A 12,973-nucleotide genomic window follows, 5' to 3' on the forward strand; every position below is an offset into this window, starting at 1 on the left:
GAGATGTTCTCAAAAGTTTCTTTAATTGAAACTTGTGTTGTTCTGACGAGTTGGTGCAGCCTCGTGGACAACACCTGAGAGAAGGTGTAGCTCAATGCAGCTGATATCACGGCTCCGACTCTAACAAGCACCAGCCAGGACTCCTCCGGCAGCAGATGGCTGCTCAAGTCGGTGAAAACTCACATTATGCTCCGGCTCACATCTAATGAAGGCGGGAAAAAAGTTTGGGCTCAGGTAGAAAAAGAGAAAATCCAGTGCTGAATTCTGTCAGTGTCATTAAAACTCAGAGTTTCCTGTTTCCTGATAAACAACAACAACGCGCTCGTCTGATATCGGGACTTCCATTTTTAAACAGGAAGTTGTTTGTGTGTCCAGTTTGTTCGACCAGGCTCGAGGTTCGATGCTGGCGAGGGCGACTTCAGATTTTGAGTGGCGCCCGGAGACGGCTCCTCTAACAAAGCGATGGAAGGTGAAACAAACCAGACAGAAACATGGCTGCTGTTTGTCTGGCTGGAGGCGGGCAGCTCGGCCGTAGATTGATTTTAATGTTCGATTGATAAAAGCATCCTCCGATGTTTTAGTGCATCTCAGAGAAAGTGTGATTGAACACAAACTGCCACTTAGACAGAAATGGATGAATTATCTCCCGGTGTTAACGATGGAGGTTGTCAGATTTGAGCCCAAACAATCTGCTGATTTATATCTTGTTGTTTATCAAACAAAAATGCAGAATATTTGTTTTTTACGGCTTCAGAGTTGGAAGGATTTACTGTGGTGACATGTTTAAAGGCTGGGGGGGAGGAACTGAAGATGTCACCTGAGGCTCATTGTGATCAGCTTTTCTTTTACATCAATTTCTCTGATCTATTAAAAACCAGACAATGAATCCATTAGCAGAGAAGATGATTGTCAGATTGATCAGTTCTGAGAATAATCCTCCACACCAGATAAATATTAGGCCACAATCAGAATCTGTTTATTCCTTTAAATTAAACACTCAACAGAGAAAGTTCGACTTCATTTAATGTGTTAAAAACAACAGCAAGTTTAAATTTCCGTGAAGACATATTTGACTTTTATTCAATGTTTTAACAACCACATAATTAATTGTTTAATCCTGAATCTAATTGGCAGGAAATAGTTTATTGAGCCCGTCGATGTTATATTTATTCTAATTAGACAAAACTGCTTTAGGTTTATAAATAGATTAGGACAGAGAAGCTGAGAGTAAAGAGATAAAAACTGAATTTATCTTTAATCGATTATTTTCTTCTATTTTCAGAGAACGTGAATCCGCCTCTGCAGAAGCAGTTAAACAGGTAGTTTATTATATTCAGTGTTTGATCTGTGCACTGACTAGTGATTACGCTCACTTTGGTTGAGTTATGATAAAAATAATGATGAGCCGCTGGGTTCCACAGAAAGGTCAGCTACCAGCGAGGAAACACTGAGAATAAATAACATCTGAACAAAAGGCAGATATTTAATTTCTCTCTTTGATAAATTGTCTCAGAGACAAAGTGCAGTGTCCGTTAGAGAAACCACCAGAGGGTTCAGTGTCCAGTAGACACACAGGCTCTGGTTGTGTGTGTGTGTGTGTGTGTGTGTGTGTGTGTGTGTGTGTGTGTGTTCAGGTGTGTTCAGGTGGAAGCTCAGTTGACCTGCAGATCTCTACTGTACAACAACTCTCACAGTTTGCTGCATGATGATATAAATCCCTCACTGGAGTCCTGAGGCGCTGCTGCTGCTGCTGCCCACTCTCCCACAGCTCCCACAGCTCCCACAGCTCCCACAGCTCCCACAGCTCCCACAGCTTCGTGCTGGGACTAGCAGCGAGAGGACGCAGCATTAAACAATGCTGGTGTAAAGAAATTAAATAAACTCTGTCCTTGCGGTGCTGGTCACCCTTGAAATGATACAGGACTCCTCTTGTGAGGTGACCGTGATGATGCATCATCTCCACACGACACTCAAAGTAACATGGTCCAACTCACATGTGACGGAGTTAACACAGAGTTTGACCTTGTGTGCATCACAACACACTCATTTCATATTTGAATCTGACTTCATTCTGTACTCCACTGATCTGATGGCTTCACATCACTCAGGTCGTTTGATGTCCTTCCTTCTGTTTATGGATTTATTTGTCAGCAGGATAACTCAAAAACTATTTCCATAAACTTGCTGGGAGGTTTCCTATAGTCTCTATAGTCCGTCCGTGCACCTGCTGACCGGTGTGTAAACGTCCGGGTCATACCTCACGTGTGTAGCAGCGCCTCCCCCCCTGACCTGCTGTGTTCTTCACGCCTGTGTGTGTCTGCACTGTCAATCACGCTGCTGCTGCCAAGAAGCCAATGTAGGCTGTAATTATATTATGTCAATAAGTTCACAGATCATTAGGTGAAGGGCGGGAGTTATTCCTGCTGCTCGCTCTGAATGTGGGAGAATATGACGGCTTTCAAACACAGTGTCCAAACACAGCGCTGTCGTGTGAACACACACACACAAACACACACACAGACCTGCGTGATGTGTGCGTCCACACACTGGTTGTGTTGCAGCTGCGGCCTTGCTCCTGGCAGCTGAGCCGTGTTTAAACATTACAGGAAGCAGTGGTGAGATTTGTGTTTACCCACATTCAGGGCGAGCAGCAGAAACGACTGCCCTTCACCTAATGATCTGTTAACTTATTGACATAATATAATTACAGACTACATCGGGTTTCTGGCAGTGGCAGCAGCGTTGGTGGTGCAGGGACACAAACACACAAACACACAAACATGTCGCAGCAGCTCACTAAGGACGGCGCCTCACATATGTGGGGGGGGGGGGGGGCGTGTGGTCAAGGAAACAACTGCTGTGCATCCGCTCAGGCTCAATCCACCTTTGGTTTCTCTGAATACAGTTTGATATTTACTCTCAGGCTTTCCTCGATGGTGTATATTGACTTTTGTGTGATTCCTGTGCAGCGTCTTTTCTCTAGAGCTTTTAACATTTACTTGTTTTGTCTGTTGCCTCTGGATGTTTATCTGTTGACGGTGGAGACAGTGAGAAACGTCCTTGACGAGTAAAGATGCATGTGATGTCAGCAGAAGAGAAAACAACAAGGAGCAGCAAGTTGGATCTGCTGTGGATTGATCTTTGTTATTTAAGTTGGTTTAATGGACGTGTGAATGTTCATTTGATGCTAAAAAAGAAACAAATTCTACAGGGAGGAATCCAAACGAGGGAAAAAGGGAATTAATAAGTAAAAGTGGAATCCAGACGTCCCCCGAGCCGTGTCCCAGAGCAGGTGATGTGATTTACCTGAGCTCCAGACGTGGCGTCCTCTGGTTTTTTGTCGTCTCTGATCCGGAGGAAGCGAGGGAACCGCAGTGAGATGCCCTTCACCGGATCCACCTGAGGACAGACAGCAGCAGAATGAGTAAACACAACAGTGCCGCTGATACATGTCATTGATTTGTCCTTTGGGACTTGTACTGAAAATGATAACTAACAGATCTGTGTTGAGGCTTTTGAGTGTCGGGGCCTTTGAAGCTGCTGAGTCACTTCAGTTCAAGTCTTTCAGTGATTCTGTTTCATGGCTTTCTCAGGTTTAACATCTAACAGCTTCATAACCGTTAAAAAATAAAAGATCAGTTATTTACTAAAATAACTTTTACACAGGTTTGCCCCCCCCAAAAAACAACAGCTGCTTTTAAACATTCACTGAAGTCCGCACATTTTTCTGAAACTTTCCAAAAGGGCTGTGAGTGAAAACCCAAATGTCAAGAGTCAGTTGCTTTGCACATTTTCTAGAACATTCCCAGTGAGTCAACTGGTAGAGTGTAGAGAGAATGTCATCGTGAGCGGAAGTGAGAACAAGCACGCGCATTTCTGGGAAATTCACGACAAGCGAGTTGTTGTTGATGACGTGAAAACAACAAAAAGAAATAGAAATAGAAGATATTTGGATCATAAATAACAGAGCTACTGATACAGTATGAAGACTGTGAGATGAACTTCTCAGCAGGGACTGAATTCATGAAAAAAATGTGATTAATTTTGAGTTTCTGGTCGAAGTTACTTCATCACTCCGAGGAAATACGACCGGCGGCTGATGTCTCACGCCACTAATAATGTGTTAGTGCTGAAATCTTTAATAGGCCGTATCATGTCCTTTAAAGTCATTCACATCATAAGTTAAAGGGAAAAAGTTGTGGCAACATACATTTTTAGGACCTAAAATAATTTGACGAATGACCTGTCAAAGCGAAACCTGGTGTTTCAGAATATTTAATATCCGTACGTCTCATTTTACTGAAGAAAGGTCTCAGCTGTTATAGAATCTCATCATATTGTCTCAAATCCAAGCGTTTGAAATATAAAATTAAGATTTAAGGTTTAACAGACAATTTAAATTCTGAATTTTACCACCTAGCAAGTTAAAAAACGTGCAAAACTAAATGATTCATATTAAATGTTTTGGATAAAGTATATCTTTGTCCGTCTTGGTGCCAGTTTTGTCGCTACATGGATTTAAATGATGTTATAACAAACACGTTTACATGCACGGTGGAAGTTTGTGTCCAATGTGCAGCTGAAACCTCGAGGTACTAAATACGTATCTGTTTCATTAAATCCGGCATCTTTTACAACATTTTTAATAACTCAATTAAGAAGCACTAATTGTGACTTTTCATTACGGGCAGCCGACCATGACAGGCTGAATTCATCAGTGGAAACACATGGAGGAGCAGGGGGTGGGGGGGGGATTAGTAGCTGAACTGACCAGTCCCATGGCGGCCTTGTAGACGGGCGACAGCGACAGGTCGGCGCACTTCACCTCCCAGACCTGCACGGCGTCCAGCCACACCTCGGGCTCCGCTGATTGGTCGAAGCGGTAGTAGGCACGTGGTTTGGGCAGAATGTGATCCTGGAGAAAATTAAAAAACAATAATGACATTCGTTCACTATCGGTATCAAATATGAGAAAAGTGAAACTAAACCGCGGACACATACACAAGGTAAGAAACGGGGCAAATCCTCCACGGACAACCTGAGTAAACAGACAGTGACAGGGAAGCTGCGGCTGCTGGGTCCTGCTACAATCATCTCCACAGTTTGAACCCCCTCTCATTCAAAGGCCTGCTCGTCGAGGAGGTGTGATTTCCAAACCATGAAAGGTTTCATTCAGAAACACCTTCACACACCTGGTATCCAGCTCGTCAGGTGAAAACAGAAATATACCCTCGGCTGTTTGCTTAGCGGTGGTCCGTAAATTAAACCGTCGACTTCTACAATATTTAATAGCACCTTTTTTTTTAATAAAAGGCAGGAGCAATCATTCTGTCAGTGAGCGTGTCACACTGTCACAGAATGATGACCATCTCCTCGTGGTGTGAAACAACCGTCTCAGGAAACGTGAGTCTCAAACCGAGCAGCGTTAACGAGACCATCATGGTCACAGTCGAGTAAATCTGGGGAAAGGCTCAAGCGGCTCATGGTTTCTCTCTCACACTGTTTATACTGTGGGCATTCAAGTGATGCTCTTATACAGTGTGAATTACAATGAGTGAGCGGGTGGGCGTGCAGAGTCTTATAGAACAATTCTGTTACGCCTAAGCTCTAACTTGTGGAACACCTGGTACGTGATCCCACGCTGATCCCATCCTGTTTGAAATGTTAATTTAAAACACAGTCATTATTATACTGGCTTTTGCATGAAAAGGGGAGTCGGAGCTATTTCACTTATATGCCACTATTTGTCAACTAGAATAAATGTCGAGCTCTTAGCTGTCGGTGATGAATTCATCTTGAGGGCAAATGTAAAGCGACTTATTTAAGGAGAGTAATTACAATTAAGTGCTGCTGCCGTCACCGGGGGGGGAGCACAACGAGTTTGACTTCTCGTTTAACAAAAGGAGAAACTGCAGGCTCTCGGGTTTTTACTGTAAATTCTCTTTTTCTTTATCAAAGAGGCCGATCAAGAAGAAATAATAACCCAGCGCTGGCTTTTAATGTGCAGGAGAACAACAGAGAACAACAGGTGGGTGCAAAGGGCGTCATGGAGTCAGGCCGATGACAAACAGCTCCGCCTGCACAGTGACTCACAATCGTGAACCGACAAAGACGGACACACACTGACACACACGGAAAGGACAGAACAAAACACTGAATTTATCAAGGGACTGACTTGTGAATTTATGCTGCTTCATTAGTGTCATTGTTATTTATTATGATAATTTAATCATCAAGCTAATACTTGAGATATAAGGAAACTGTGACTGCTCGGCTCGGCTCCTGTGTTCGGCCCAAACAAGTCAATCGTCTGTTTCGGATGTTTAATAATAATCTGATGAAGATTTTAAATGAAAAGAAGAAAAAGGAGGAGAACTGGCCTGAGAGCTGCACCGGCCCAAACTCCAGTGGACCAGTACTTTATCAGAATAAACACCAGGACGGGAGGGGGGAGAAGGGATCAATGTGTCCCTTGTTAAATCACAGCACCACCCAGAGGAGCGTGAACCGAGCCAATCGTCTCCCAGCCTCCAGTCCCATCAGCCTGCGGCGCTGCAGCCAAAGCAACACGGCCACACCGGCAGCTCACTCGGATTCACCATCCATCACTTTCAGGGGGTTGGGGAGGGTGGGGGGCTTCGTTACAAAGCACCACAGTGGATTGGTGGGGAGAGAGGGAAACAAACACAAGGTTCCTCTGGCTTCTCAATCACTGCTTCACTGGGATTCTGCAGCGAGCAGCAGTTTGTACCAACGAGTCCAAACCTTAATCTCGTTTTTTTAAATTAACTTCGAGGATTTGTTTTATCCCCCGAAACCCTCGAGATTGGACCAGTCAGTCACAATTAGTCCGTTTTTTTTTTTAAAACAGCCTCTGCACTTTGCTTCTGTTTTTAAATACAGGCAACAATTTACGAATAAATCCACAGCAGATATCATTCACGGGGAGCAGTTGTCATTTTCTTTTCCCGACGCTGCTGCTCTGGAACAAACCTCTTCAGCAGTAAATTGAAAAAGCAATTCATTTCCCAGCGTCAGCCTGGAGCTGCACAGTTGCTCCAAGTGCACTTTTTATTGGTGAAACTGAGGTGGTTTATGATCTCGGCTGCGTATTTCACAAGCACAGACTGAATTCATACGTTTCTGTGCCACTATAGATATTTTTAAAAGCAACGTTATTTATATTTCTGTTCTGTCCTGTAAGTGGTGAATAGCGGGATCACAACAGTGGGTACTGTACGTGGACAAGCCTCGGGGTAGAAGGGAAAATCATTTTCTGTAAAAACCCGAGCTTGCCTCTATGACTTCTATATTTTGTCAAGTTAAAGGCACCTGGAGGCAAGGTTACAAGAAAGTGACGGCTTTATTATCTGCTGAGGAGTTTCTGTGTTTCACCTCTGCCTGCTTGTTTGCTCGTGAGGAAGATTACGCAACAAACAATGAACAGATTTCTACAGAAACTTGGAGGAAAGATGGTTTGGAACAACTCATTCCAGATCCAGATTCAGTTCCTTTATCATCGTAAAGCGTTTATTGACATTTTCACCCTTTTTCCAGGGAATAATAAACTGATCTTGAAATCAGGCAGATTTAAGGGACTGATATCGTTGAGTGTGTGTAATTTGGTGGATCTGGTGAATTCAGGCAACCTGTCGGGCCTTGGTGGAGACAGAGCCTCTCTACAGCAGGTTGACTTGTATTTTTGGAGGATCTCTGCACACATTGTATTTCAGTTTGAAACTCTGCTTTGAACCTGAAGAGAGAGAATCAGTATTTGTAGAATTTCAGCTCCGTTTACCAAGCTACTGAATCTGATTCAGCTTTAAAAAAAAAAAATGAAGCTACAGCAGCAGATTTATCAATTTGGGGTTTTTGACTCTGATAAATGATGGTATCAATTCTCAGCAAAAACAAGTGCAGACTTGTGATTTCCACTGAGCTGTGGCACTGGAGCGTGACAGTCGCACTGCGCCACTTTACCTTTAAGAACTTGTAATGTTGCTCCAGATCTTCATCCTTGAAACCGGTGCCGATCTGAAACAGACAAAAAAGGAGATAAGAGCGGGGCACAAACACATATTCCCTCATGGTGAGGCAGACGGCAGACATTTGGCAGCGAGGAGACGAACACAGAACAGCAAGCATTCCCCCCCCCGCCCTCTACACTACGAGAGCCTCGTCTGCCTGCTCCGCCTGAAGCTTTGTGTCACCTCTCAAAAGACCCGAGCCCGCTGAGACACCGGCAGCATCTAATGGGCTGACATGCACAGACTGAGGAAAGACAAAAGGCAGGGATATCATGCAAATATAGGATATTCAGCTCACAGATGAATTGTGAAGATGTTTTTTAATGCAAGTGTCCACAAGAACCTTAATGTTTTATTAATTAGCTCAATATAAGAAGGTCCAGAGGGGTTTCATTCAACTGTGGCACCTTCATGTAAGATCTTGATGCGAATTAAGTGTCGTGAAATCCAGAAACTGCCTAACTAAACATTTTCTAAAGTCTCAGTGTTTGTTTTACACAACATGTAGATGACCGGTGGAACATTTGTGTTATTGTCATCTCAACACAAACAGCTTCTCATGAACTTTGGGGTATTAGAATTCAGGATATATCAAATCAGAAGGAACCGGGTGAACCTGTCGCTGATTGACGACATCACACAGAGGCCTTGATCAGCAGGTCTCAAGTGTGACAGGACTCTCTCTCCCCCTCTCTCTCTCTCCCTCTCAGCCCATGTCCTGTCTATTGCTCATATAATCTCTACTGAATTAAAGTAGAGATGGTGGTATACTTTAAAGCAGAAGGAACCAACAGACAGCAGCTGTTCCTGGATCAGCTGAGGACTCGCCGTCTCGCTCAATGACATTTCTGTGGGACGAACGGTTTGAAAATTACATTTGGGAAATGAAGACAGTGACTGAAAAACTCTGCGTTCAGGGTTTGTGAAGTTTACCGTGTCAAGGACAACCAGATTATTTCTTGATGGATTTCTGCCTTTTGTTTTACGGCTGGCATTGACGAGTGACAGAGAAAGATGACATGCAGCACGCAGGAAAGGTGAACGCCGCAGTCACATGACACCACACAACTGCTGCATTGCCACGACGCACACAACAGAGGTGTTTCACCCTCATTCTTCAAACATCAGTTTAACACCTGCACTTTACGTCCTTAAATACCATCACAACGTATTTTCTGCTTTACTCCATTACTAAATACTTTACATTCATAACTACAGGGATTGTGAGTTGAGCTCTGAGTGCTGCCACCTCACAGGTGACCTCCACTCACTGCCCCTGGAAGGATCCTGTGTCAACAGAGACAAGAGCATCCTGAGTGCTAACATCATGTCTGCTGTGAGGAGACCAGTGCTCTTTAATCTGAGAGGATTGCTGCTCCACATCCTGGCTCAGTGAGAGCAGGTCGTTCACTAACCTGAAGGTCGGTGGTTCGATTTCAGTCCTTGGGTGAGAAACTGAACCCTCTACTGACGGGTGTTGTGTGATAGAGAAGGTGATATGAATGGAGGCAACGTATGAATAATCAGAAAAGCTTCGAGTGGTCGATAAGACTAGAAAATGGTGATGTAAATACACTCATCTCTTAATATTGCCTGCATTAAAACAGTTTTTGAAAAAAGTAAACACACAGTAGGTCTCCAACGGTCGTGACAATCTCCTTCCCAGCGTCTTTCCCCTGTTCCGTTTTGATTGTCATTAAGGGCGCAGGAAACAAATGACATTGTCTGTAATATCCATAAAGTTTAATGCCCAGGATTATGACACTAGATTTACCACCTCGCAGTTATACGCCTCCACCAGCCAGTGAAGTTTGCAGGGAGATATGGTCCCAACTCGCCCCTTCTGCTCTTCGGTTATGCCGTTGAATAATGGGCTAGAAAGTGTTTTTCAGAATCTACCGGTGATCTTAACCTTTGACCCCCAAAATCTAATCAGATCACCGTTGAGCCCACGTGGACGTTTGTGTCAAATTTGAAGGATTTTGTCAGATCCGTCCCAAAGATGCTTCATTCACGAGAATCCTCTGATAACTGAGGGGAGTCTCACACTCCGGAGCTCGCAGCGATACAGGCAGAGAAAGATTAATATGAAAATCAATAGCAGACAAAAGACGTGGGGTTATTCTGCCGGTATCCTTCACACAAGGTGCAGTCTTCTGCTGTGCAGCTCAAACTCCCATCGAGCCTCTCCTCACCGAACCAGGACGGTTATTCCGCGTGTGAAAACATTTCTCAGCAAGATCTTATTTATGGAGGAAGCAAGTGTGAACAGGAGAAAACCACTAGAGCTGCCAGGAATGCAAACGCGGTAATCTCACGGGTGCTTTAACCTCCGTCAGCTGCAGTGGAGCTGCTCAGCGTCCGACAGCCGAGTGCCGAGGTTGTGCCAGTGAGCTCCCAGGTGTGAATGTGAGGAAGCGTGTAAGGGTGAAGAAGGTGGTGCTGGGAGGAGGAGGAGGAGGAGGAGGAGAAAAAAGAGAAGCACTCACTGCTTCACTAAAACCCTTTTTTCATGGATAAAGACATAAAAGTCTTTAGGAGGAGAAAACTGGGGGTGGAGGGTTTTAGCAGGACTGAGAGGAAACTGGATTTACGCTCGGTGGTGAAGTTCACGCTGTCATTATCGCAGACGCACATTCGAGTGGTCACGCATGCTCCAATATATGTTGAGCACTTATCCTGAAATGCACCCTGTCATGCTTTCACACACACACACACACACACAAAACAACATTCGCATCCAAAATGCACTGAGCTGCACCAACATAAAAACAGCCCGAAGCGCACACACACGCAACAAACAGCCGTAAACAGGAAATGCTCACACTCCCTGTACGCTGTTTAGCACTGTAAAGCTACAGATCAGAAATACAAAATCGCACAGAAGAGAAACAAACAAGTTGACAAACAAATGGCTTGAGGTGCAGCAACACATACAAATTCACACGGTTGCCAGTTTGTTTGATGCAGCGACTAAAGCTAATCCAGTGAATCCTACGATTATTGTGGTTTTAATGTGAACTGGCCAACGAGATGCTGGACGTTTAAAATGTTTTTTTATTTTTTCATTAGGCATTGTAGATCTGCTAGTAAACTAAGAACAGTAAACTTTGAGTGTGAACATTTATATTTTCTTCTTTGTTTATCACAAAAATGCAGCTGGGTCAAAAGAACATCTTTATCCGGAGATAAATTAAAACTTTGCACGTTTCAAATTAAAATGGAAAAGTCAATATTGTTCTGGGTTCTTCCAGGTGGCGTCTGTGGTGCTGAGAGAACGATAATAAAGAATTTAAGACACAACTTCAAAACCTCACTCGGAGAAGCAGTCGGAAAAATGTCTGTGGCAACACATGGAAGTAGAAATAATAACTTCACCTTGATGATCGGCACAAACAGAAACGTGTGGGTCACACAGTGAGGGTGTTTTTTTTTGCAAAAGTTGAAGAAGGCATTTGATAATGTTTCTATATTCCCGTAACGGATGTGCTCTTTAAAAAAGTTGATTGGTTTCTATTATTTCACAGATCGTATAATGTGAATTTTGCAATGCAACTCATGAGATAAACCCTCAGGAGGAATAAACAAACCTGAGGACGTGTAGAGAACTTTAAGTGAGTTTCAGAGAGTTGGTAGAAGTGAAGCAGAGACACACACCTTGCACACGGACTGGAACTCCTCGTTCTCCTCGTCGTAGCACGCCAGCAGGAAGCCCCCATAGGCGCCCGTCCTCTTGCCTTTCCCCATGTAGGCCCCGATCACACAGAGGTCCACCGTGTCGCCCACCCCCTCCAGGTAGTCCTTCTTCAGCTGGGGTGGGAGCAGCATTAAAGAGTCAGAGCCGTGATTGAGGGTTTAGTTGAAAAATGCATCTCAGTATTAACACCACATCAGTTCCGAGTCCGAACCAGGGAATCAGTTTTCTTTGCATGAATCAAAAGCCTGAGGGCACAATTACACGTCATTTATTAATAATGTGGGGGACGTGTCAGAGTTCTAAACAGCTAATAGATTTTAAAATGGTCTTGTCCTCCAGAAATCTGAGGACAGGTTGGATGAAAATGTCCCAAGCGGAGATTTTTTAATCAGTGTGAAAAATGTCCCCCTTAAAAAAAAGTTCTTTGTCTTTAACGAGGACTCGTTGTTCTTTCAGTTTCTTTTATTCTGTTCAGTTGGATGAAGATTAATTTCTTCTGCTAATAACTGCCACTTTATTTTGGCCTTTAAAAAAAAAAGAAAGATTCTCATGTTTGTATTTTTCCAATAAACATGAACAGGAAAGCTTAAATAAATGAAGAACTTTATAGTCAATTTACACTTTAATGTTTTTGTGTCCTAAACAAAGTGTTTTGAATTGTGTAATAGATAAAACTGTGTTGCCACGTTTGTGCATTAAGGGTATGAGGGTTACTAGTGTTTTTACAGTGCTGACTCCCACAAATAACACAAACACACACACACACACACACACACCTTGAGCCAGTTATGAGAGCGCTTGGCAATTTCATAGGTGGCATCCTTCTTCAGAGTCTTCACCATGAGGCCCTCACAGGAATCTACACACACAGACGCATTAATAAACACAAAACACGATGTGACTCGTGCAGAAAGGAAATGAACAGATTATCTCTCAGATACACGAAAAGGTCTTTGTGTGCTTCTGTTACACACAAAGAAGGGCAGGACACAACTGTGAGACTCAGATACACACAATACACACTGGGATACGCATTTCTGTGTTCTCTCTCATATACAGAGTTGGAAACACAAAGCAAGAAAACTCAATTACACAACTCACAGGCTCCATCTCTGTTGCAGACAGATACACACTCATGCAAACACAAATTCTAACCAACATCCTGGCTTGACAAAGAGGCAGCAGCACAAGTACACAACCAACACACACACACGACCCTCGCACAATTTACACGTGAAGGCACAAATGA

The 12,973-nt window shown here is 43.6% G+C and overlaps 1 protein-coding gene across 1 annotated transcript in view; it reads right to left on the reverse strand.

Moving 5' to 3' along the window:
• Nucleotides 1–12,973, reverse strand: part of lig1 (ligase I, DNA, ATP-dependent) — a 42,625-nt gene that overhangs the window by 585 nt on the left and 29,067 nt on the right. Inside the window, exons 22-26 of the mRNA XM_062405153.1 lie at nt 12,501–12,583; nt 11,685–11,837; nt 7,981–8,034; nt 4,772–4,915; nt 3,307–3,399 (exon numbers count right to left, since the gene is read on the reverse strand). Of these exons, the coding sequence (XP_062261137.1) occupies nt 3,307–3,399; nt 4,772–4,915; nt 7,981–8,034; nt 11,685–11,837; nt 12,501–12,583 (527 nt within the window). The remainder of the gene's footprint in view (nt 1–3,306; nt 3,400–4,771; nt 4,916–7,980; nt 8,035–11,684; nt 11,838–12,500; nt 12,584–12,973) is intronic.

Source organism: Platichthys flesus, chromosome 14, assembly GCF_949316205.1.
Source record: "Platichthys flesus chromosome 14, fPlaFle2.1, whole genome shotgun sequence".
NCBI lineage: Eukaryota > Metazoa > Chordata > Actinopteri > Pleuronectiformes > Pleuronectidae > Platichthys > Platichthys flesus.